Source organism: Oncorhynchus nerka, linkage group LG15, assembly GCF_034236695.1.
Source record: "Oncorhynchus nerka isolate Pitt River linkage group LG15, Oner_Uvic_2.0, whole genome shotgun sequence".
Classification (NCBI taxonomy): Eukaryota; Metazoa; Chordata; class Actinopteri; order Salmoniformes; family Salmonidae; genus Oncorhynchus; species Oncorhynchus nerka.
Window position 1 is genome coordinate 75,784,752 of NC_088410.1, and position 27,550 is coordinate 75,812,301.

At 43.1% G+C, this 27,550-nt stretch overlaps 1 protein-coding gene across 1 annotated transcript in view; it reads right to left on the bottom strand.

Moving 5' to 3' along the window:
* The window catches only part of cadpsa (Ca2+-dependent activator protein for secretion a), a 158,136-nt gene that overhangs the window by 41,792 nt on the left and 88,794 nt on the right, over positions 1-27,550 (bottom strand). The window contains exons 11-16 of the mRNA XM_029683576.2: positions 25,565-25,777; positions 12,860-12,996; positions 12,570-12,757; positions 9,433-9,534; positions 5,612-5,675; positions 1,763-1,886 (exon numbers count right to left, since the gene is read on the bottom strand). Coding sequence (XP_029539436.1) covers positions 1,763-1,886; positions 5,612-5,675; positions 9,433-9,534; positions 12,570-12,757; positions 12,860-12,996; positions 25,565-25,777 — 828 coding nt within the window. The remainder of the gene's footprint in view (positions 1-1,762; positions 1,887-5,611; positions 5,676-9,432; positions 9,535-12,569; positions 12,758-12,859; positions 12,997-25,564; positions 25,778-27,550) is intronic.

Genomic DNA, 27,550 nt, shown 5'->3' on the forward strand with positions numbered 1-27,550 from the left:
CCAGCATGCCTTGTGTATTGGCCTTCCTGACTTGTGTTCACACTACAAGGGGCTTGGAGTGAAGCAGCAAAGCCAATAGACAAGGAGGAGGAAAGCAGTGGGGGGTAAGATGAACAGAAGATGAAGGTTATTTCAGAACAAAGGAGAGGAAACCAGGGAAGGAGGAATTGTTGCTTCAGAGTATCACCCCACCTTGAAGCCGCAACGGTGTGCAAGAGGAGAGGGACAGTGGGTTGACTGGCCCAGAGAGAAGCTGATACACACAGGAGTCAGCATAAAGATGGCAGATTCACGGGGAGTTGAATGCATTTTTACTTACTATACACATCTCTACTGTGCAAGTTCATTTAGGGAGCTATATCAATGTAAATTACACCTGTGAATAAAAAGAGTAAAAGTAAGAGCAGCCACATTAGGGGAAGATGGAGTATTTTTTCACTGTTTACTGTAGCTGGGATCAGAACAGTTATATTAATTCAAAGGCGCCAATATTACTTATCACATTGTGAAAATGATGTATGAAATCTCTTCTTCGCGTTATCTACTGCATTTTCAATACAATATAAATACAACACCTTATTTCCATTATTTGATTGTATTTCAATGTTTGACTTTCCTCTTAAAATGTCTCTGAGATCAGTTCTAAATGGAGAGTTCTCCCAAAACACAAACATGACATTTTATCCATTGCCTTCTAATTTCTAGTGCCAGTGCTAAAGATGATCTTTATATTTTTTGGAAACCCAAACTGTCGTCAGATGCCATTCCATCTCACTTTATACACAGAAGATATCCACTCAATCCACTTTATCGGTCTTTCTGTGACCGCAGATAACTTTGGAATGAAGTTGCCTATAAATAAACAGTTGCTGTAGCTTTCGCAATTGGACAAGCAAATGATAAAAATGATGCTTCAAAATAAAACCGAGATGACTGCATTAAAAAATACAGTCGGCCTGTTGGCTACATAGGCCTATGTACAATATTTAAATCATATTGAAATCAATTTCATGTTCAGTCAATTGAGTTCAATTTGTAGGCTACACTGTCTAATTTTTAACCTCAATATTTGTGTAACAACATGTGCGCAATGATGTGACAAATGAATCTGTAATTTAGTGCATTATTATAGGTAAGCATTAGAATAAGCTGCCTCAATATTTGCAGCCATAATGTGACAATATCTCTCAGCTAGGAGCGGATCCGTCGTCAGTATTGATGAATAATTATAATGTTAAGGTAAGATTTGAATGGAGAAAGCTGATCAGAGAACAGTGCTGCCTTTCTTTTGATTCTATCAGTATCGACACATGCTCCAACATTGTACTTAGCGATGCGTGGTCTTTTGGGAAACTCATGTTACATCAGGAATGATGCATCATTAAAATACTTGTAAGCCTAAGTCCCATTGCTATCAGGAAACTGAGTCCTGATGTTTAAGAGGTCATGTCGTTTGTGTGCAACAGTTGACCTGCAGGGGCAATGTGGTAAAGCACCAGAGGGCATGATGTCTGTAGTATCTCACAACTGCTGTCTGATTGTGTCTTTTCCCCAAGTACTGTAGGCCACTGTGCAACAACAACGTGTGATAATCCCTATAGATATCAACGCTATTGTGGCAACAATGCTAGAAGGGAGACAAAAATGTTGACAGAACATAAATAGTACAGTACAGTACTGTGTGTGAAAGAGTGTAGGACACGGTGTGATGCTGCATTGTGTGTGTGTGTGGAGGGGTGTCAGTGTGTAAGTGGTCATCTACCTTCTACTTTGGCATATTCTGAGAGGCGCTGGTAGTTGATCAAGGCTGCCTGCTCCAGACATTTACGGATGACTGTCTTCACCTCCTCCTGGGGCACAGGGGTGACGATATCCTTCATCAGCACCTGGGACAGAACAGAAGATATTGTAGAAAAAATACTTTTCCCCCTCTTTTTTTACCCCCTTTTTCGTGGTATCCAATTGTTAGTAGTTACTGTCTTGTCTCATCGCTGCAACTCCCGTAACGGACTCAGGAGAGGCGAAGGTCAAGAGCCAAGCATCCCCCGAAACACTAACCAACCAAGACACACTGCTTCTTAACACAGTGCGCATCCAACCTGGAAGCCAGCCGCACCAATGTGTCGGAGGAAACACTGTACACCTAGCGACCTGGTCAGCGTGCACTGCGCCCGCCCCGCCACAGGAGTCGCTAGTGCGCGATAAGACAAGGATATCCCTGCCGGCAAAACCCTCCCTAACCCGGACAACGCTAGGCCAATTGTGCGCGATGCCCCATGGGCCTCTCGGTAGCGGACGGCTGCGACAGAGCCTGGGCTCGAACCCAGAGTCACTGGTGGCACAGCTAGCACTGCGATGCAGTGCCTTAGACCACTGCGCCACCCGGGAGGCCCGATAAAATACATTTTTTGGGCTGTACCGCCAGGGCCAGCTCCAGGCATAAGCGATTGCCAGTGGTGGAAAAAGGTACTCAATTGTCATACTTGAGTAGAAGTAAAGAGACCTTAACAGAAAATGAAAAAAGGGAAAGTTACACAGTAAAATACTTCCCAGTAAAACACTTCCCAGTAAAATACTTCCCAGTAAAATACTACTTGAGTAAAAGTCTAAAAGTATCTGGTTTTAAATGTACTTTTAAGTACAGTGGTAGAAAAAGTACTCAATTGTCATACTTGGGTAAAAGTACAAAGTAAAAATAATGTTATACATCAAATTCCTTATATTGAGCAAACCAGACAGCACGATTTTCAGATTTTTTATTATGGACAGACAGGGTCACACTCCAACACTCAGACATCATTAACAAACACAATATTTCGCCAGATGGGAGGCAGTAGGGATGACAAAGTGTTATATTGATAGGTAATTCTGTCCTGCTTGAGCATTCTAAATGTAAAAAGTACATATTTTCTTTAGGAATGTAGTGGAGTAAAAGTAAAAGTAGTCAAAAATATTTTTATTTATTTATTTCACCTTTATTTAACCAGGTAGGCAAGTTGAGAACAAGTTCTCATTTACAATTGCGACCTATAAATGATTACTTATGTACTTTACACCACTGCTGATCGCTTAGGGCCCCAGGACGCTAGGGGGGCACCAACCCATTTTTGGGGGGATTTTGTTAGTCACTATCACTCAGATATCATTAACATGCCTTAAGTAATGCAAAATGAATAGAATTGCATGAAACATGTTATACAATTGCAACATTTTCTCTCCGCCCCATGGCAAAATGTGTAGAACGGGGTCAATATAAATAGACTGGTGCCCATTTGATTAATTGTTCAGCAGTCTTATGGCTTGGGGGCTGAAGCTGTTCAGGACACTTTTGTTTCTAGACTTTGCACTCCAGTGCCGCTTGCCGTGCAGTAGCAGAGAGAACAGTCTATGACTTGGGTAACTGGAGTCTTTGACAATATTTTGGGCCTAGTATATATGTCCTGGATGTCAGAAAGCTTGGCTCCAGTACTTGGTCGTACGCACTACCCTCTGTAGTACCTTACGGTCAGAGGCCAAGCAGTTGCCATACCGGTGGTGATGCAACTGGTCAGGATGCTCTCGATGGTGCAGCTGTATAACCTTTTGAGGGTCTTGGGGACCCATGCCAAATCTTTTTAGTCTCCTGAGAGGGAAAAGGTGTTGTTGTGCCCTCTTCACACCTGTCTTGGTATGTTTGGACCATGATAGTTCGTTGGGGATGTGGACACAGGAAAAGGAGGACAGAGCATGCTCCCCATTCTCATCGACGGGGCTGTAGTGGAGCAGGTTGAAAGCTTCAAGTTCCTTGGTGTCCATATCACCAAAAAACTATCATGGTCCAATCACACCAAGACAGTCGTGAAGAGGGCATGACAAAGCCTATTCCCCCTACAGAGGGTAGTGCATACTGTCCAGTACATCACTGGGGCCAAGCTTCCTGCCATCCAGTACCTCTCTACCAGGCGGTATCAGAGGAAGGCCCTAAAAATTGTCAAAGACTCCAGCCACCCTAGTCATAGACTGTTCTCTTTGCTACCTCATGGCAAGCGGTACCGGAGAGCCAAGTCTTCTTAACAGCCTCTACCCAAAAGCCATAATACTCCTGAACAGCTAATCAAATAGCTACCCAGACTATTTGAATTCCCCCCCACACTTTTAAGCTGCTGCTACTTTCTGTTTATTATCTATGCATAGTCACTTTAACTCTGCCTACATGTACATATTACCTCAATTACCTCAACTAACCGGTGCCCCCGCACATTGACTCTGTACCGGTACCCCCTGTATTTAGCCTCGCTATTGTTATTTTACTGCTTCTTTAATTATTTGTTACTGTTATTTTTGTTGATCTATTTTATACTTAACACTTATTTTTTCTTAAAACTGCATTGTTGCTTAAGGGTTGTATGTAAGATTTTCACTGTAAGGTCTACAGTTTACTGTTAATGAAACGAGCCTGAATATACATTGTGTCATGTCTTTATCGATCTGATATTTTGTTTACTGCATTTGTTTACTGTTAATGTAACTAGCCTGAATATACATTGCGTCATGTCTTTATCGATCTGATATTTTGTTCACTGTAAATGTAACTAGCCTGAATATACATGGTCTCATGTCTTTATCGATCTGATATTTTGTTTACTGTTAATGTAACTAGCCTGAATATACATGGTGTCATGTCTTTATCGATCTGATATTTTGTTTACGTTAAATGTAACGAGCCTGAATATACATGGTGTCATGTCTTTATCGATCTGATATTTTGTTTACGTTAAATGTAACGAGCCTGAATATACATGGTGTCATGTCTTTATCGATCTGATATTTTGTTTACCAGGCTTACTACTTGGTACCGCTGTTTTGTTCTGTTCCATTCATTCGCATTCACAGTTGTGTCCGTATTCTAAGCCGAACTGCTATTCAGTATTTTTGTTTGCATGTATGAATGACTAGGCCACTACTTTCAGCATTTAGTTTGCATTATTTTGGTAAGACAGCTGTGTGTCCAGCTGCATTCACATAGGCTGTTTGTAATAGATGAATTGTCCTATCTATCTTGTAGCCTATATTCATTCCCAAAACGGCCTAGCTGTAGGGCGCTGTCCATTTTTCTGCAGATTTCAAAAGCACTCAATGAGTCTCGGCATTTGAACTTTATGTTTATTGTGGTATAGCGTGATTATATAAACCAAATTCAATATAATTCCAATGCAAGAACCTCCCAAAAATGTGCCCCCTCGCCGATTTCAACTGTTCCCTTAGTCACTTCTTCCTGGTGCCAGGTCTGGGAGGAGGGGGTGTGGTGGGGCTCAACCAAATCTTGCTTAGGTCCCACAAAAGACTAGAACTGGCCCTACAGTATGTACCACAAACGGGAAAAAGATGGGACTGCGCTTGTTGACCCTTCACTTCTAGAGAACAGGAGACAAACATCTGTTTTACCAAGTAGCCTATATTATAAACAACATAATATAGAAATCAAATAGACAACTATCCATACAATCTGGTCAATTTGGATGGAACATTTGAAATATTATTCAGTTTTTTTGTCCCATAGCCTAAAGGAAGGTATTTGTCCATGGTTAATAGAACATAAGGTAAGGCTAAAAATGGGTGCATAATAACATACCCTCTCAAGCAGGGACAAAGTGGCTTTCAGGGCCCCCTCCGGTCGACCAAATGGAAAACAGTACCTGTGAAAGAAATACAGTTTTATTTATGTAGGGTTTCTATGAAGGTACAGTACATTCGGAAAGTATTCAGACCCCTTCACCTTTTACACATTTTGTTACGTTACAGCCCTATTCTAAAATTGATTAAATCGTTTTTCCCCCTCATCAGTCTACACACAATACCCCATAACAACAACGCAAAAAACGGTTTTAAAACATGTGTAAATTTAATTTAATTTTAAAAACTTTACTGAGTACTTTGTTGAAGCACCTTTGGCAGCAATTACAGCCTCAAGTCTACTTGGGTATGACGCTACAAACTTGGCCTGGGGCGGCAGGGTAGGACATTCAGAGACTTGTCCCGAAGCCTGCGTTGTCTTGGCTGTGTGCTTACGGTCGTTGTCCTGTTGAAAGGTAAACCTTGCCCCCAGTTTAAGGTCCTGAGCACTCTGCAGCAGGTTTTCATCAAGGATCTCTCTGTTCTTTGATCCATTCATCTTTTCCTTGATCCTGACTAGTCTTCCAGTCCCTACCGCTGAAAAATATACCCACAGCATGATGCTGCCACCACCATGTTTCACTATAGGGATGGTATTGGCCAGGTGATGAGCGGTGCCAGGTTTCCTCCAGACGTGATGCTTGGCATTCAGGCCAAAGAGTTCAATCATGATTTCATTAGACCAGATAATCTTGTTTCTCATGGTCTGAGAGTCCTTTGGGTGCCTTTTGGCAAACTCCAAGCGGGCTGTCATGTGCCTTTTACTGAGGCTTCCGTCTGGCCACTCTACCATAAAGGCCGAATTGGTGGAGTGCTGCAGAGATTGCTGTCCTTCTGGAAGGTTCTCCCATCTCCACAGAGGAACTCTGGTGCTCTGTCAGAGTGACCATCGGGATCTTGGTCACCTCCCTGACCAATGCCCTTCTCCCCAGATTGTTCAGTTTGGCCTGTCGGCCAGCTCTAGGAAGAGTCTTGGTGGTTCCAAACTTCTTCCATTTAAGAATGATGGAGGCCACTGTGTTTTTGGAAACCTTCAAGGCTGCAGAAATGTTTTGGTACGGACAATTCCTTCGACCTACCGGCTTGGGCAACCTAAAGCACTGTCAACTGTGGGACCTTATATAGACAGGTGTTTGCCTTTACAAATCATGTCCACTCAATTGAATTTACCACAGGTGGACTCCAATCAAGTTGTAGAAACTTGGAAAGGATGATCAATGGAAACATGATGCACCTGAGCTCAATTTCGAGCCTCATAGAAAAGGGTCTGAATGCTTATGTTTTTATTTTTTATTTCACCTTTAGGTAGGCTAGTTGAGAACAAGTTCTCATTTACAACTGCGACCTGGCCAAGATAAAGCATAGCAGTGTGAACAGACAACAACAGAGTTACACATTGAGTAAACAATAAACAAGTCAATAACACAGTAGAAAAAAGAAAAAAAAGAGTCTATATACATTGTTTAAGAGGCATGAGGAGGTAGGCGAATAATTACAATTTAGCAGGTTAACACTGGAGTGATGGTCATGTGCAGGTAGAGATACTGGTGTGCAAAAGAGCAAAAAAGTAAATAAATAAAAACAGTATGGGGATGAGGTAGGTGGTGGGTTATTTACCGATGGACTATGTACAGCTGCAGCGATCGGTTAGCTGCTCAGATAGCAGATGCTTAAAGTTGGTGAGGGAGATAAAAGTCTCCAACTTCAGCGATTTTTGCAATTCGTTCCAGTCACAGGCAGCAGAGAACTGGAAGGAAAGGCGGCCAAATGAGGTGTTGGCTTTAGGGATGATCAGTGAGATACACCTGCTGGAGCGCGTGCTACGGGTGGGTGTTGCCATCGTGACCAGTGAACTGAGATAAGGTGGAGCTTTACCTAGCATGGACTTGTAGATGACCTGGAGCCAGTGGGTCTGGCGACGAATATGTAGCGAAGACCAGTCGACTAAAGCATACAGGTCACAGTGGTGGGTGGTATAAGGTGCTTTAGTAACAAAACGGATGGCACTGTGATAAACTGCATCCAGTTTGCTGAGTAGAGTATTGGAGTATTGGAAGCTTGGAAGCTATTTTGTAGATGACATCGCCGAAGTTTGGCGGCGTGAGTGAAGGAGGCTTTGTTGCGGAATAGAAAGCCGACTCTAGATTTGATTTTAGATTGGAGATGTTTGGTATGAGTCTGGAAGGAGAGTTTACAGTCTAGCCAGACACCTAGGTACTTACAGATGTCCACATATTCTAGGTCGGAACCATCCAGTGTGGTGATGCTAGTCGGGCGTGCGGGTGCAGGCAGCGAATGGTTGAAAAGCATGCATTTTGTTTACCTAGCGTTTAAGAGCAGTTGGAGGCCACGGAAGGAGTGTTGTATGGCATTGAAGCTCGATTGGAGGTTAGATAGCACAGTGTCCAAGGAAGGGCCAGAAGTATACAGAATGGTGTCGTCTGCGTAGAAGTGGATCAGGGAATCGCCCGCAGCAAGAGCAACATCATTGATATATACAGAGAAAAGAGTCGGCCCAAGAATTTACCTTGTGGCACCCCCATAGAGACTGCCAGAGGACCGGACAACATGCCCTCCAATTTGACACACTGAACTCTGTCTGCAAAGTAGTTGGTGAACCAGGCAAGGCAGTCATTAGAAAACCTGAGGCTACTGAGTCTGCCGATAAGAATATGGTGATTGACAGAGTCGAAAGCCTTGGCCAGGTCGATGAAGACGGCTGCACAGTACTGTCTTTTATCGATGGCGGTTATGATATCGTTTAGTACCTTGAGCGTGGCTGAGGTGCACCCGTGACCGGCTCGGAAACCAGATTGCACAGCGGAGAAGGTACGGTGGGATTTGAGATGGTCAGTGATCTGTTTGTTGACTAGGCTTTCGAAGACCTTAGATAGGCAGGGCAGGATGGATATAGGTCTGTAACAGTTTGGGTCCAGGGTGTCTCCCCCTTTGAAGAGGGGGATGACTGCGGCAGCTTTCCAATCCTTGGGGATCTCAGACGATATGAAAGAGAGGTTGAACAGGATGGTAATAGGGGTTGCGCAATGGCGGCGGATAGTTTCAGAAATAGAGGGTCCAGATTGTCAAGACCAGCTAATTTGGGGGGGGAGCTGTTGGCCGAGGTTGGAGTAGCCAGGAGGAAGGCATGGCCAGCCGTTGAGAAATGCTTGTTGAAGTGTTCAATTATCATGGATTTATCAGTGGTGACCGTGTTACCTAGCCTCAGTGCAGTGGGCAGCTGGGAGGAGGTGCTCTTGTTCTCCATGGACTTTACAGTGTCCCAGAACATTTTGGAGTTAGAGCTCCAGGATGCAAATTTCTGCTTGAAAAAGCTGGCCACTGACTGCGTGTATTGGTTCCTGACTTCCCTGAACAGTTGCATATTGCGGGGACTATTCGATGCTATTGCTTTATATATATATATATATATTTGCAAAAAGTAAAATTACCTGCTTTCGCGTTGTCATTATAGGGTATTGTGTTTAGATTGATGAGGATTTTTAAAAATGTAATCCATTTTAGAACAAGGCTGTAAATAGTGAAGGGGTCTGAATACTTTCTGAATGCACTGTATTCCTTCATCATAAGACCATTCTTTATCCTCAAGGAGTTCTATAATTTATAAATGACCAGCTTGTTCTTGAGATCAGAATGTAAGTAACATATAGCAGAGCACAGTGATTGGCATATGTCATGATCTACAATGTGTGATCTGATGAGTCCCATAGGCATGTCTGTGCCAGGGTCAGTTACAGACTTGGCAGTGAGTACAGTACACACCTGAAGTGTGTGATCTGGTTCTCCAGCAGAACACGCAGCCTCTCCTTGATATCCTCAAAGCGCTCCTTCTCCTCCACAGTCACCGTCCCTATCCCGTCAGGCCTGAGGGACATACAGTACCATAGAGTTTATATAGTTGGAGCATGGGGCAGGAAACACCAAGGTTGTGGGTTTCATTCCCACATCGTCCACATATTGAACAATGCATATACATTATGTATTAATTGGAAGATCCCTTTGGACAATTTTTTGGGCTAAATGTTATTTTAGAATTATCATAATATCCCAAATCAGAGTAGGCAGTATTGCCACCACTGACACAGTAATCACAGGGGTCACACACAAGGGTCAAACGGTCGCTGGAGGTCTAACTGAGAATTTCAGCTAACATACAGTAATACACATGTAGTATGTAGTTATACGTCCACAGCAGAGCCTACAGTACAAATCCAGCGTATGTGTGGTGTATTCTACAGGTAAGAGCCAGCCAGCTATCTGGGAGAGTGGGGCCACTGGTATCTCAGAGGATGGTTACGGGGGGGGGGAGGGATCCCCCTGCCCTTCACACACCCCTATGGCAAGCTGTGGCCCCCATCGTGTCTGACAGGAGGAGTATCCCTCCCCACCTCCCTCCTCCTTTCTCACTGTCCTTCACTGAGATGACATCCTGGGCCCGGTGACAACAAGCATGTCACGTCTCCTGCTCCTCAAGCCGCTGTCACGGCGACCAGTGCCTCCTCTGTCACATGCACTCACGTTCCCCTGTGCTCACGTTCCCCCATCCTCAGCCGTGTCACTAACTATAAGGAGATAGGCCCCTCACCCATGCTCCCTCTATGTGTGTGTGTTTCAGGCTATGATTGTCAGTGTGTGTTTTTGTGTGTGTCTTCATCTGAGGCATGTCATAAGCAATAAAAAGCCCAAGCTTTTAATAACATGGTATGTGATGTGAAAACTCAGAAAACAAATTTGATAATTTCACACTAATTATGCCTAGCCTTATTTTGTTCTCCTACATAATGTTTTCATAAACTCTATTGTCATGACTACATTGAAATGAGTTGTCATTTGTCACAGAGCGATCAGAGAAACTAATAATATCAGAGGAACACCACATCAGAGGTCTCTGCTTATTTCAAAAGTATGTGACTGGAAATTAATTACAGCCAAATCACAAATTGACTCGTACATCCAATTTAAAAAGATAAAAGCCATATTTAACTGGTATTTTTAACATTCAAACACCACATTTCCAAAGCATTACCTAAACTAACTGGAGGTGGAATTAAATCAATTCCAACCCTAAAAATTCTATTTACTCTTAATTTACTCCCAGGCTACTGTACTCCCTATAATATTCAGTCCATGCCCTGTGGCTATAAGGCTATTAGGTTGTGGGTGGGTGAGGGGAGTAAGGGGGGTCAGGGTAGTGAAGGGGGTCATGGCCAGAGAGGGGTTTCTCTCGCGGGCAGCACGGGGCTGTCATGGTCATGGGGACTGGAGGCGGGCTGGCTGTGGCCTGGGCTCGGACAGTGGCAGGAGACACTCGCCCGTCACCCATGATGACCTGTCATCCTGTCATCCTTGACCTTCAGGCAGGCCGGCTGGAGAGCTCCCACTACAGTACACTACACCCCCCTCCCTCCCTTATTTTCTCTCTCTCCATCCTTCTTTCCCTCTCCCTCTATTCCTGAACCTCTCTCTCTTTTCCTCTCATTTTCCCCTCTCGCTCTCCACCCCCACTCCCATCCTCCTGTCTTGGAGCTACTCCTGTCTCCCTGTCTAGCCTGATCATAACAGGACTCAAACAGACAGCCCACCTCAGCTCGATCACTGTCTGTTACAGGATGGGGGAGGGGTGGAGGGAGGGGTAGATTGGGTAGGAGGAGTGTCAGATTGGGGCAGACTGGTAGACTGACAGACAGCTGCCCATGACCTTCGCCCCTCAACACTGTAGTGACACTCGCTTGTTTATGTTGACTAGAGATCAAGCCATTATTATGACATACAAAAGTCTGGGCAGATGTACACAAACACACAAGTACAAACAAGCTTACATATGTATGCAAGTACACATGTAAACACAGACATTTTATTATTTAAAAAACTCTTGCAATACTCATTAATTATTTCAATATTTCAAATACAGTATTTAATCTTGTTAAAAACAAACACTCATGTCACAAAGGTCGAATGGGAGTCACAGTGGATCTATAAGTGAGGAGGAATACACATTCACATGTTCGTCAGAACTTCCTATTTTCTAGTTGTGATGTCAGAAAAACAACTTTGTTTCATTCAAAACAGCATTTGTTGTCATCTTTTGGTTGAAAAGGTCAAAGTCAGTGGTGAAACGTCACAACCCGGCCTACAACACTTGTAATTTCGACTTGGCGGGTCATTCAAGTAAACTTTCTAGACGGAACTAGGAATTTCCGATAACTCCAGTAGCATGTGAAAGTGGGAGAAGCACCACAGACTCTTACCTTCTGGGACTTGGAGTACTTTTACCCCCCTAAACTCCATGATTTTGAGTGGGGGTATAGGTAGCTTTGAAGCTCTGCCTCTGTTACGGGCCAGTTTAGCAACTCAGACAGTCTCTGACTACAGGTTACATGAGGGAGAGGCAGGGGTGATGTTATGAGAGCAAGCAAGGAAAAACAAAGAAGAGAAAAGTAATGGCAAACAAAAATAATAGACAATGAGAAACAATTCATTGACACCAGAAGAACAGACAACTAAGAAAGAAGAACAATTTAATAATATACACAAATCCCAACTGAACACGAGAGACTTAAAATCATAAGTGACTGAAAAAAGTGATTTAAAAAATAATATTAGAGAAAGTAAGATTTGACTGATGCAACAAACAACAAGCATGGGATGTTGGGTGGAATACACACTGGGTTAGAGTCTTCTCTGAATGAAATTGATTCTTCGTAGAAGGTTGGTGATAGAGTGGCTTCTCTGAACAGGGATTCTTGGTTTGCTTTCATAAGCATAACATGACATTCATACACATAACACGCATAACATTTATGACACACACAAAGACAGAGAGACAGAAAGAAAGAAAGAAAGAAAGAAAGAAAGAAAGAAAGAAAGGAGGGGAGAAGCTGTACGTCAGTTTTCTGTACCTGTTGCCGTGGACGTGTGAGGCACAGAAAGCAAAGCTGTAGTGTAGCAGGGTGGGGTCAATCATAGCCCCGTTCTCCGCCCGCTCCAGCAGGTCGCCCAGGTAACACAGGTGTCTGTGACACCCCCGCACACCATTACGAGCACAGTACTCATCCATGACAAACACCTGGCCTGGACTGAGCCAGCCCTGCAAAATTGACAAAGGAGGGGTTCAATGACAGAATGACTTATATGGGATCACATCCCAAAGCAAAAGAATGAGGGAACCACTAGACTTAACTTTCCTCACCAAACAGGAGTAAGAGTCATTGAGCCTGTGGTCCAAGGTGAGGCGCTGGACCATCTCAAATAGGGAAGAGTGGTCGAAACTACAGGGGTTGGCTGAGATGAACTCATCCATGCCGTGTTTCTGTGCCCGGTCCGCGTCTGTGTCCGTCCACCCCAGAGAGAGAGAGAGAGAGAGAGACAGCCAGCACACATGGAGGGAGAAATAGGATCCAGAGAGGAGTTAGATATATCAGAGGATGTGAATTGCTGAAGAAGTGAGAGGGTGAGAGAGCGTCACTCAAGCAGCGGGAGGGCCCTATTCTATCAAAACCATTAAGCAGGTTTACATGAGACACAAATACTGTATATACACGGTACCAGTCAAAAGTTTAGACACACCTACTCATTCAAGGGTTTTTCTTTATTTGTACTATTTTCTGCATTATAGAATTATAGTGAAGACATCAAAACTAAGACATAACACATATGGACAAAAATGTGAAACAAATCCAAATATATTTTATATTTGAGATTCTTCAAAGTAGCCACCCTTTGCCTTGATGACAGCTTTGCACACTCTTGGCATTCTCTCAACCAGCTTCATGAGGAATGCTGATCCAACAGTCTTGAAGGAGTTCCCTCATATGCTGAGCACTTGTTGACTGCTTTTCGTTCACTCTGCAGTCAAACACATCCCAAACCATCTCAATTAGGTTGAGGTTGGGTGATTGTGGAAGCCAAGTCATCTGATGCAGCACTCCATCACTTTCCTTGGTCAAATAGCCCTTACACAGTCTGGAGGTGTGTTTTGGGTCATTGTTGAAAAACAAATGATTGTCCTACTAAGCCCAAACCAGATTGGATGGTGTATCGCTGCAAAATGCTGTGGTAGCCATGCTGCTTAAGTGTGCCTTTAATTATAATTAAATTACAGACAGTGTCAGCAGCAAAGCACCCCCATACCATCACATGTTCTCCTCCCTGCGTCACAGTGAGAACCACACATGCAGTGATCATCTGTTCACCTACTCTGTGCCTCACAAAGACAGGGCAGTTGGAACCAAAAATCTCACATTTGGACTCATCAGACCAAAGGACAGATTTCTACCGATCTAATGTCTATTGCTCATGTTTCTTGGCCCAAGCAAGTCTCTTCTTCTTATTGGTGTCCTTTAGTAGTGGTTGCTTTGCAGCAATTCAACCATGAAGGCCTGATTCACACATTCTCCTCTGAACAGTTGATGTTGAGATGTGTCTATTACTTGAATTCTGTGAAGCATTTATTTGGGCTGCAATCGGAGGTGCAGTTAACTCTAATGAACTTATCCTCTGCAGCAGAGGTAACGCTGGGTCTTCATTTCCTGTGGGGGTCCTCATGAGAGCCAGTTTCATCAAATCAAATCAAATTGTATTAGTCACATGCGCCTAATACAACAGGTGTAGACCTTACAGTGAAAATGCTTACTTACGAGCCCCTAACTGACAGTGCAGTTTAAAAAAATACGGATAAGAATAAGAGATACAAGTAACAAGTAATTAAAGAGGAGCAGTAAAAAAAATATATATACAGGGGAGTGCCGGTACAGAGTCAGTGTGTGGGGGCACCGGTTAGTTGAGGTAGTATGTACATGTAGGTAGAGTTAATTAAAGTGACTATGCATAACTGACAACAGCGAGTGGCAGTGGTGTGGAGAGGAGAGGGGGGCAAGGGCAATGTGAATAGTCTGGGTAGCCATTTGACTAGATGTTCATCAGTCTTATGGCTTGGGGGTAGAAGCTGTTTAGAAGCCTCTTGGACCTAGACTTGGCACTCAGGTACTGTTTGCCATGTGGTAGCAGAGAGAACAGTCTATGACTAGGGTGGCTGGAGTCTTTGACAATTTTTAGGGCCTTCCTCTGACACAGCCTGGTATAGAGGTCCTGGATGGCAGGAAGCTTGGCCCCAGTGATGTACTGGGCCATTCGCACTACCCTCTGTAGTACTTTGCGGTCGGAGGCCGAGCAGTTGCCATACAAGGCAGTGATGCAACCAGTCAGGATGCTCTTTCGATGGTGCAGCTGTAGAACCTTTTGAGGATCTGAGGAATCATGCCAAATCTTTTCAGTCTCCTGAAGGGGAATAGGTTTGATCGTGCCCTTTTCACAACTGTTATGGTGTGCTTGGACCATGTTAGTTTGTTGGTGATGTGGACACCAGGAAACTTGAAGCTCTCAACCTGCTCCCCTGCAGCCCTGGCGATGAGAATGGGGGCATGCTCGGTCATCTTTTTCCTGTAGTCCACAATCATCTCCTTTGTCTTGATCATGTTGAGGGAGAGGTTGTTGTCCTGGCACCACATGGCCAGGTCTCTGACCTCCTCCCTATAGGCTGTCTCGTTGTTGTCGGTGATCAGACCTACCTACCACTGTTGTGTCATAGGCAAATTTAATGATGGTGTTGGAGTCGTGCCTGGCTGTGCAGTCATGAGTGAACAGGGAGTACAGTCGGGGCTAAGCACGCATCCCTGAGGGACCCCTGTGTTGAGGATCAGTGTGTCAGATGTGTTGTTACATACCCTTACCAACTGTGGGCGGTGTTTAGTCCCAGGGTCCTTAGCTTATTGATGAGCTTTGAGGGCAAGATGGTGTTGAACGTTGAGCTGTAGTCAATGAATAGTATTCTCACATATTTGTTCCTTTTGTCCAGGTGGCAAAGGGCAGTGTGGAGTGCAATAGAGACTACATCATCTGTGGATCTGTTGGGGCGGTATGCAAATTGGAGTGGATCTAGGGTTTCTGGGATAATGGTGCTGATGTGAGCCACGACCAGCCTTTCAAAGCACTTCATGGCTACAGACGTGAGTGCTACGGGTCGGTAGTCATTTAGGCAGGTTACCTTAGTAACGGGGGTTCTGCTTAAAACATGTTGGTATTACAGATTTAGACATGGAGAGGTTGAAAATGTCTGTGAAGACACTTGCTAGTTGGTCAGTGTTTGCTCGCAGTACACGTTCTGGTAATCCTTCTGGCCCTATGGCCTTGTGAATGTTGACCTGTTTAAAGGTCTTACTCTCATCAGGTGCGGAGAGCGTGATCACACAATCTTCCGGTACAGCTGATGCTCTCATGCATGTTTCAGTGTTATTTGCCTTGAAGCGAGCATAGAAGCAGTTTAGCTCGTCCGGTAGGCTCGTGTCACTGGGCAGCTCTTGGCTGTGCTTCTCTTTATAGTCTGTAATGGTTTGCAGGCTCTGCTACATCCGATGAGCGGCAGAATCGGTGTAGTATGACTCGATCTTAGTCCTGTATTGCCGCTTTGCCTGTTTCATGGTTCGTCGGAGGGTATAACGGGATTTCTTATAAGCTTCCGGGTTAGAGTCCCACTCCTTGAAAGCGGCAGCTCTAGCCTTTAGCTCTGTGCGGATGCTGCCTGTAATCCATGGTTTCTGGTTGGGGTATGTACGTACGGCCACTGTGGGGACGACGTCATCGAAGCACTTATTGATGAAGCTAATGACAGATGTGGTGTACTCCTCAATGCCATTGGAGGAATCCAGGAACATATTCCACTGTGCTAGTAAAACAGTCCTGTAGCTTAGCATCTGCTTCATCCGATCACTTTTTTATTGATCTAGTCACTGGTACTTCCTGCTTAAATTTTTGCTTGTAAGCAGGATTCAGGAGGCTAGAATTATGGTCAGATTTGCCAAATGGAGGGTGAGGGAGAGCTTTGTATGCATGTCTGTGTGTGGAGTATAGGTGGTCCAGAGTTCTTTTCCCTCTGGTTGCACATTTAACATGTTGAAAGAAATGAGGTAAAATGGATTTAAGTTTCCCTGCAATAAAGTCCCTGGCTACTAGGAGCGCCGCCTCTGGGTGAGTGTTTGCTTATTTGTTTATGGCGGAATACAGCTCATTAAATGCTATCTTAGTGCCAGCCTCTGACTGTGGTGGTATGTAAACTGCTAAAAAGAATATAGATGAGAACTCTCCCGGTAGGTAATGTGGTCTGCAGCTTATCATGAGAAACTCAACCTCAGGTGAGCAATAGCTCGAGACTTTCTTAGATATCGTGCACCAGCTGTTGTTTACAAAAATACATAGACCGCCGTCCCTGTCTTACCAGACGCTGCTGTTCTATCCTGCCGGTACATCGTATAACCAGCCAGCTGTATGTTGATATTGTCGTCGTTCAGCCAAAACTCTGTGAAGCATAAGATGCTACAGTTTTTAATGTCCCGTTGCTAGTTTCCCAATAACTCGTCCATTTTATTGTCCAAAGATTGCATGTTTGCGAGCAGAATTGAGGGGAGTGGTGGTTTATTAGATCGCCTCCTACTCGTCAGAAGACAGCCCACCCTCCGGCCTCTCTTTCTCTGCCTCCTCTTCACGCAGATCACTGGGGTCGGGGCCTGTTCCCGAGGGAGCCGTATATCCTCCGCCTCGGGCTCGTCAGAGTCATGAAAGAAGAAAAAGGATTCTGCCAGTCCGTGGTGAGTAATCGCAGTCCTGATGTCTAGAAGTTATTTTTGGTCATAATAGACGGTAGTGGCAACATTATGTACAGAAATAAGTTAAAAACAACGCAGATAAACAAGCAAAAAAACACAATCGGGTGGGGGCATGTAAAACGTCTGCCTTCTGCTCCTGCGCCATTCTGCCATAATAGCACTTTTCAAAGTTCTTGACATTTTCCGGAATTTACTGACCTTCATGTCTTAAAGTAATGATGGACTGTCATTTCTCTTTGCTCATTTGAGCTGTTCTTGCCATAACATAGACTTTGTCTTTTACCAAATAGGGCTATCTTCTGTATACCTCCCCTACCTTGTCACAACACAAAAGTGTACAAATCTGTCATCAAGGCAAAGGGTGGCTACTTTGAAGAATCTCAAATACAAAATATATTTGGATTTGTTTAGCACTTTTTGGGTTATTACATGATTCCATATGTGGTATTTTATAGTTTTATTCTACAATGTAAAAAATAGTAAAAATAAAGAAAAACCCTTGCATGAGTAGGTGTGTCCAAACTGTTGAATGGTACTGTATATTTATATTTATTTTTTTACATGTCTTTTTAACTGTACACATCAATGGCTTATGGGTGAAACTATACAGATACTCACAGGCCAATAATAATGTTGAATTTGTTATTAGTCTGCACACCTGGTTAGCGGTTTATATTGAATAGGGCTCTCGTACAGTACGCTTCTTCTGGGGATGGGTGTTCTGGTCAATGGAAAGATTAACTGTGGGGTTCATTGTCAACTCGCAAGTGGAAGGAGCTCTGGGCCAGAGGAGTGGAGGTGAGTAGGAGTAGATGCAAGTTGCAGCATAACCAATGCAGACGGATCATTCCTGTGGTCATGCATGACTGTTTCTGTTCTGTTTCAGGGTATCTTCTGCATAGAAAACCCTTGGGCGGGCTACCTAAGTTATTCGGCCACCTATGTCCAAACATTAAGAAAAATAATCAAATGGAAGGAAAAACGAAGGAAAAACGTAGGAAGGAAAAACATTTTCAGTGCAAACTTAAACGACTAAAACCAAAATATAATGTACGTAGAAAAGATAAATGGAATTATATATTTTTTTATAAGAACATCTTTGAGAACCAACAATCACCTAAATAAAAGCTAGATAGTCAGGAAGAATTTAAAAAATGTAAAAAATGATGCAGGAGTATTTTTGTCATGGCAAAGTGCTCACATTGATTTTGTTATGTTTGAATCACTCAGACAGCATAAGCCATGGAAAAATGTGTAGAATGGCAAAAACGATGCTTTAAACCTGCACATTCTTTCTCCATCTCAGTGCAAAATGTGTACAATTGCAGGAAATTAGCTTTAAAATAGCAACATTCTGTCACTACAGCCTCTGATTTTGGCCACGCAATTGGCCATGCCCACACCACACCCGCCAACTAAACCCCATTTTGATCCAGAAAAAACCCTTCTGTCAATCTCACTATTACAACGTTGGTCCAGTTTCCCTTGATAAAAGCTCAAGTTAATGTCTGTGGGGTCTCTCTGTCTCTACATAACAGTGTATGTTCTCCCCGCAAATCTCAAGTCCCTTATGTGATCCTTCAACCTGAGCATATATAAACTCTCTGAAAGCAGCCTTTCTGATTACATCCTCACATGAATGAGTGCAACCTCAGAGGAGCGCTAGCTAGACCCATCTCCTTCTTCCCCCCCTCCTCTGCTCAGCTCAGCTCGTGGGCACATGACCCCTGGGGTCTCCCTAATTAAATGCCCCCCTGTGCCAGTAAAACAGGGCCTGGAACAGAGGAACCCCCTGACCATGCACCCCTTTGTTCAGAGAGGGGGATAAATACATTTGACAACACATTTTCACTTTACTTCCCAGTGAGTGGGCTGAGGCATTACATCAGGGTCTGGCTAGAATTGGAAGGCTGCCTGTTAATCCTTGCTCCGGCCATCTACCTCTATTTTTATTCTAATGGACCATTTTAGCCAGGGCTTAGGGGACTGCTCTGCAGGCCACAGGTCTGCAAGTCACAGCTATTCTAAGCAGCAGTCTGGATAAATAGCCTATGCAGCTGCCCCTCCCGAGACAAGCCTTTACATGTCAATAAAGAGACACCACTTATTGAGCGTTAACAACAGTTTGAACATAGTGAACCAAATTCGTTTTCGCCGCAACGTGGATACACACACAATCTTATTTTGACACTTAAAATGTGTTCAGACACACTGATATACAAAAATGTATAAAATGTTTTGGGATTTTTTTCTGAAATTCTAAATCACACTAAAGCTGAATATGACATACACATAAAATCATGAAGAATAAATTACTTTGACTATTGAATATCATTTTTTAAATATCAAACTCAGAGAATATAAGAATACAGTATTACTTTTGTTTTCTCCCATTGACCTCAACCTCACTGTTGAGTGAAACCCAATGTGGCGCCCTGCCAGCTGTCAATCACCCAGGGAACAAAGACTGTGCTGTTATGATGCTTATGATCCCCAACTCCCAAATCCAAAAGGTGACTTTGTGTCCTTCTCTGTGACTGGTGGCCTGTCACGTCTATTTGACATTCCAGCGGTGGAGTGGACATGGGGGCACTGGACAGTAACAGACAATGACACTAGTCACCCCCGTCTGTCTAGGCAGGGGAAGGACAGACATGACAATGATTGATGGATGCTACTCATTTATAGATCCCTGCACTCACTAAGAGAGTTGAGAGCAGAACATTTGGGGCTATTTAGTACATGACTTGTTTTTTTAAGGTTTGACCACCATCAAACACCCCCCCCCCCCCCCCCCCCACACAACATGGACATCCACAGTCCAGCCCTCACTGAGAGCAGAGTGAAGGGTACATGGTGATAACTGGATCTGGTTTAGTGCTGACCTGGAACTAAAGACACTAACCAACACTTTGGTTCTCCCTTTCTCAATCAGTCTATCCATCCTAAACATTTCAGTTCAATGAACAGTGATGGTTGAAGATCTTATTACGCTCATCTAGGTTTTCTATACAGGTTCATGTTTTTACACATTTGAACATTTGCAAGTTGACAATACTTTATATTCCCATGCACTGTATGATTCATAGAGAACTTCTTGGAGCAATACCACTATTAGTGTGTTGATGGAGAGGAGTAGTACATTCCTGGGGAAAACCTCAATACCCAACAACACTACGATCTGTCTCAGTCTTAACAACAGGGAACAGAAAACAGTCTCAGTTTTCAGCAATAATTGGGATAACTTGGTAAATTGGGATAATCCTGGTAAATGTTCTTGTCAGGCATCCAAAGAAAGAAAAGGAAAACAGATATGTACATTGTAAAAGTGGTAGTAATGTTAGAGCAAGTTTTAATCCAAGGTCCGTCTGTAAGTAGTGGAGAAGACTGGAGTAGCATATGACAGAGGGAATTGCATGACAACAAGAACTACTTGTTAGCATTCAGAATACTCCAGGTACATACAGTGCCTTGCGAAAGTATTCGGTCCCCTTGAACTTTGCGACCTTTTGCCACATTTCAGGCTTCAAACATAAAGATATAAAACTGTATTTTTTTGTGAAGAATCAACAACAAGTGGGACACAATCATTAAGTGGAACGACATTTCTTGGATATTTCAAACTTTTTTAACAAATCAAAAACTGAAAAATTGGGCGTGCAAAATTATTCAGCCCCCTTAAGTTAATACTCTGTAGCGACACCTTTTGCTGCGATTACAGCTGTAAGTCGCTTGTGGTATGTCTCTATCAGTTTTGCACATCGAGAGACTGAAATTTTTCCCCATTCCTCCTTGCAAAACAGCTCGAGCTCAGTGAGGTTGGATGGAGAGCATTTGTGAACAGCAGTTTTCAGTTCTTTCCACAGATTCTCGATTGGATTCAGGTCTGGACTTTGACTTGGCCATTCTAACACCTGGATATGTTTATTTTTGAACCATTCCATTGTAGATTTTGCTTTATGTTTTGGATCATTGTCTTGTTGGAAGACAAATCTCCGTCCCAGTCTCAGGTCTTTTGCAGACTCCATCAGGTTTTCTTCCAGAATGGTCCTGTATTTGGCTCCATCCATCTTCCCATCAATTTGAACCATCTTCCCTGTCCCTGCTGAAGAAAAGCAGGCCCAAACCATGATGCTGCCACCACCATGTTTGACAGTGGTGATGGTGTGTTCAGGGTGATGAGCTGTGTTGCTTTTACGCCAAACATAACGTTTTGCATTGTTGCCAAAAAGTTCAATTTTGGTTTCATCTGACCAGAGCACCTTCTGCCACATGTTTGGTGTGTCTCCCAGGTGGCTTGTGGCAAACTTTAAACAACACTTTTTATGGATATCTTTAAGAAATGGCTTTCTTCTTGCCACTCTTCCATAAAGGCCAGATTTGTGCAATATACGACTGATTGTTGTCCTATGGACAGAGTCTCCCACCTCAGCTGTAGATCTGCAGTTCATCCAGAGTGATCATGGGCCTCTTGGCTGCATCTCTGATCAGTCTTCTCCTTGTATGAGCTGAAAGTTTAGAGGGACGGCCAGGTCTTGGTAGATTTGCAGTGGTCTGATACTCCTTCCATTTCAATATTATCGCTTGCACAGTGCTCCTTGGGATGTTTAAAGCTTGGGAAATCTTTTTGCATCCAAATCCGGCTTTAAACCTCTTCACAACAGTATCTCGGACCTGCCTGGTGTGTTCCTTGTTCTTCATGATGCTCTCTGCGCTTTTAACGGACCTCTGAGACTATCACAGTGCAGGTGCATTTATACGGAGTCTTGATTACACACAGGTGGATTGTATTTATCATCATTAGTCATTTAGGTCAACATTGGATCATTCAGAGATCCTCACTGAACTTCTGGAGAGAGTTTGCTGCACTGAAAGTAAAGGGGCTGAATAATTTTGCACGCCCAATTTTTCAGTTTTTTATTTGTTAAAAAAGTTTGAAATATCCAATAAATGTTGTTCCACTTCATGATTGTGTCCCACTTGTTGTTGATTCTTCACAAAAAAATACAGTTTTATATCTTTATGTTTGAAGCCTGAAATGTGGCAAAAGGTCGCAAAGTTCAAGGGGGCCGAATACTTTCGCAAGGCACTGTATATACACACTACAGTTCAAAAGTTTTGGGTCACTTAGAAATGTCCTTGTTTTTGAAAGAAAATAACATTTTCGGGCCATTAAAATAACATTAAATTGATCAGAAATAAAGTGTAGACACTTAATGTTGTAAATGACTATTGTAGCTGGAATGTTTTATTTTTTTAAATGGAATATCTACATAGTCGTACAGAGGCCTATGTCGATATTCCATTATATATATATTTTTTAATCTGCCGTTTCCAGCTACAATAGCCATTTACAACATTAACAATGTCTCCACTGTATTTCAGATCAATTTAATGTTATTTAAAGGACAATATCTTTTGCTTTTCTTTCTAAAACAAGGACATTACTAAGTGACCCCAAACTTTTGAATGGTAGTGTGTGTGCGTGTGTGTGTGTGTGTGTGTGTGTGTGTGTATATATATATATATATATATATATATATATATATAACATTATTTAGCATACCAATAATATTATCTTAATTTGAAACCCAAAAACATATAGTAAGTGTTTTTTTTTTTTTACCTTGGTTTTTCTCCCAAGAGTTAGCCTTTGTGGTGTTACACTATACCGTGAACATATGCAGGTGTGAACTAGCAAGTAGTTATTTGGTAACATTTCACTGATTGCTTCCCAAAATAATTGTGCATAGACCACACTGTTTAATTCATGACATGTCACTTTTAACATGGTAATTACCAGTGGCTGAGAGACACAGGGGCCTCCAGTAGTTGTCAAAAACAACCACTTCACTGAATTCACTTATGTCCTCAATCCTACTGCAATTATGTGAAACATCACTGTAGTTTATGTTGTGGGTTTTAGCCTTGTTACTGACATAAACCCTTTGTCACTATATTGGTAATTAAAACGGTTGGAAAATATGATTTGATGATGGCATTGATGTTTAGTATTATTGGTATTTGAAATATATGATTTGAAAATGCAAGTTAGTGTTTGGATATGGACCTTATTCTAAGAGGGGTGTTAATGTTCAATTAAGTTGCTGAGAGAGAGAGAGAACAAAAGAGAAGAGAAGAGAAGAGAAGAGAAAGAGAAAGAGAGAGAGGCAAATATGCAGATAGTTTAACCATAGCAAACCAAACAAAATCAGAGTTACATGCATCCTAGTCTGGTAAGGATGAAAGTGAATCGTAAAAGAATCAAACAGAATCAAAATCAATGTTTTCTAGAGTGGTCTAAGACAGAGATAAGATAAAGACTTGAATAGAGGGAGAGACTGAACAAAAGTAGAGGAGGAAGACAGGGAGAGCACATTGCTTTGGTCAGATAATCAGTGTGGATTATCTGAGCTGTGCCAGCAACAGGGAAGCACTTACCCTTGAATCCAACTACGAGATAGCGGGGTAAGAAGGACCAAACCAGAGAGACTTAAAGACAGAGAGCAGACACAGAGATCTGACCTACAGCAGCTGGGCTAGGGACCGGGGACACACACAAAGCAAGAGAGAGAGAGGCAGAGACAGAGACAGAGACCAAGACAGAGAGAAAGAAAGTGAGGGAAATAGCTCATAACACTGGTAAACAACTGATATAACGGGACACAGGGGAAGAGAAACAGTAATCAAAAAAGACGAAAGGCTCAACTAAAGAGATTAATATAGATATATAGTGAAACTAATAGATACAGATAGAGAAGAGTGCTCATGTGATAACAAATATGGAATAGGAGAGAGAGAGTGCTGATGAAAAATAACATTTAGTGATGATAGTAGAACGAAGGGAAAAATAAAAAAGTTAGGGAGAATGTTCTCTCTCCTCCATATTGATGTAGACACTGCGCTGTGGTTGCTTCGGGTTACATGAAATACATTGTTACACACACACACATCCTTATGTAGAATAAGTACCCACCATACTGGCGCGTATCATCTATTTAAGTTATAATGCCCTCGACTTTGTCTCGGGCCTAACAACAACCATGCCTATATATCCTCCAAACACCGTCTTCGAGGGCATGATCACTTTTATACAACGGGTTACCAACATATTTAAATAATGATAGACATAATTATTTATTTGTTTACTATATTTTGATTAATTTAATTTAATTTATTCATACTATAATATTCTTCCACGAGATACAGCCCGGACACAAATTTAAGGTTGCTACACAAGTGACTGGTCATTCGTTCGGTTGCCAGAAACACGACCCAGTCATTAAGTCTTTTTGTTCTGTATCTATGGACGTGACCCAGTCATTCATTCGAAATGTTCCATTGCCATACTGGCTGGCAACATTCTTATCACTTGCTTGCTAGCTAGCCAACTACGGCTAACTTACAGTCACGTCAAACAGTGCAGCCTGAATAACAGCAAAGTAGGTGCATTTGCGTTTGTTTAAGCTGTTTTCTAGTGACATTTATTTGGATACATCCATAACAATGAGCTAACAATTTCGCCTGGCATAGAAAATGTTGTCTCTCGTCAGGACACTGTTGTTCAGAGGAGCTAGCCAACAGCAAAGCAACACAATCACTTTAAACTGAAGCTGAAAAAGACTGCAAACCAGCTGCATTTCATTTCATTTTACCTGTTTTCTATTGGCATTTCTTTGTATATATCCATAAGAATTATGCCAGATTATTCATGATTTCGACTGACAGAGAAAAGCCGTCTGCCTGTCTGTCTTGTCCCGACACATTTATTACTATGGGACAGCTGGAGATGTTGCAAATGTCGGAGAGACAGACAGCAATGTTTATACAAATATCCGCTGTTGGAAACCAAATTCTAGTGAGACAGTGGATTGTGCAGTGAGATAGAGTAAATATGCACTTCAACATCATAGATTTAGCTGGTGGTAACCTGTGGAATAGACACCAGCTGGAATGCGATTTTAACCAATTGGCATCCAGGAAAAGACCCACCCATTGTAGAATATAAAATACACACTTGTGTCATGTGAAGAGAAAAAAATACAACAAAACAGGTCACCCCGAAAAGAAGTCCAATGAAATCTGTATCTCGATAGATATAGAGTTAGGTTAGACATAACAGCAGTGTATATTGGGGTGGCAGTGTGCTGGGTACTGTAGTTCTTCGTGAAGCTGAAACAGTGAGAGCTACCGTGAGTGTGGTGGGCCTCATGGGCACAACAGGGGCCGACACTTACAGAACTGGGAGATGGGTGCGTCTAGCTGGGGCGCAGAACCGGCTCTGTTGTTGAGTTTCTGGACCTGGGTGGGGGGGATAGGCTTGTGGGACTGGCCCGTGGCCCGATACATGGCCTGGACCCACAGGATACGGTCTTGCTCATCATCACTGGCAAAGATCACAGTGTCGCCCTCCTTCACTGCGTTGAAGAAGGTCCTCCCACCTTCCAGACCTAAGGAATAAATCACTGTTAGCAGTGTTTGTAGGGCTAGTGCTACTGGTACATACCAGTGCCATATATTTAGGCCATGGTAGTCATTTACATTTGAGGAATTTAGCAGACGGTTTTATCTAAAGCGACTTTATGCAAACTTTATGAAAACTGAAAACAACACATATCCTGAGGCTGAATTTATTGTAGCTGGGGATTTTAAGAAAGCAAATCTGAGGACTAGGCTATCTGAGGAAATTCTATCAACATATTGACTGTCCTACTCGCACTACTAAGACTCTCGACCATTGCTATTCAAACTTCTGGGATGCTACAAGGCCCTCTCCCTGCCCTCCCTTCGGCCAATCAGATCACGACGCCATCTTGGTCCTCCCATCCTATAGGCAGAAACTCAAACAGGAAGTGCCTGTGCTTTGTACTATTCAATGCTGGTCTGACCAATCAGAATCCAGTCTTCAGTATTGTTTTGATCACGTGGACTGGGATATGTTCCCAGATATGTTATCTAGATGCATACACGGAAACGGTGACTGAGTTCATAAGGAAGTGTACAGGAGATGTAGTACCCACTGTGACTATTAAAACCTACCCTAACCAGAAACCATGGATAGATGGTAGCATTCACGTAAAACTGAAAGCGCAAACCACTGCATTTAATAATGGCAAGGCGACTGGTAATATGGCAGAATATAAACGGTGTAGTTATTCAATCCGCAAGGCAATCAAATAAGCTAAACGTCAGTATAGAGATAAAGTAGAGTCGCAATTCAACGGCTCAGACATGAGACGTATGTGTTAGGGACTACAGACAATCATGGACTACTAAAGGAAAACCAGCCACGTCGCCGAGACCACATCTTGCTTCCGGACAGGCTAAACACATTCTTCGCACACTTTGACGATAACACAGTGCCACTGACGCGGCCCGCTACCAAGGACTGTGGGTTCTCCTTCTCCGTGGCTGATGTGAGTAAAACATTTAAACGTGTTAACCCTCGCAAGGTTGCCGGTCCAGACGACATCCCTAGCTGTGTCCTCAAAGCATGTGCAGACCAGCTGGCTGGTGTGTTTTCGGGCATATTCAATCTCTTCCTATCCCAGTCTGCTGTCCCCACATGCTTCAGGATGGCCACCATTGCACCTGTAACTAATAAGGAAAAGGTAACTGAACTTAATGACTATAGCCCCATAGCACTCACCTGTCATCATGAATTGCTTTCAGAGACTAGTCAAGGATCATATCACCTCTACCTTACCTGCCACCCTAGACCCACTTAAATTTGCTTACCGCCCCAGTATATCCACAGACGATGCAATCGTCATCACTCTGCACACTGACCTATCCCATCTGGACAGGAGGAAAACCTATGTAAGAATGCTGTTTATTGACTATAGTTCAGCATTCAACACCATAGTACCCTCCAAGCTCATCATTATGCTGTAGGCCCTGGGTCTCAACCCTGCCCTGTGAAACTGGGTCCTGGACTTCCTGATGGGCCGCCCCCAGGTTGTGAAGGTAGGAAACATCACCTCCACTCCGCTGATCCTCAACACTGGGGCCCCACAAGGGTGTGTACTCAGCCACGTCCTGTACTCCCTGTTCACCCATTTACATTACATTTAAGTCATTTAGCAGACGCTCGTATCCAGAGTGACTTACAAATTGGTGCTTTCACCTTATGACATCCAGTGGAACAGCCACTTTACAATAGTGCATCTAGGTCTTTTAAGGGGGGTGAGGGGGGTGAGAAGGATTACTTTATCCTATCCTAG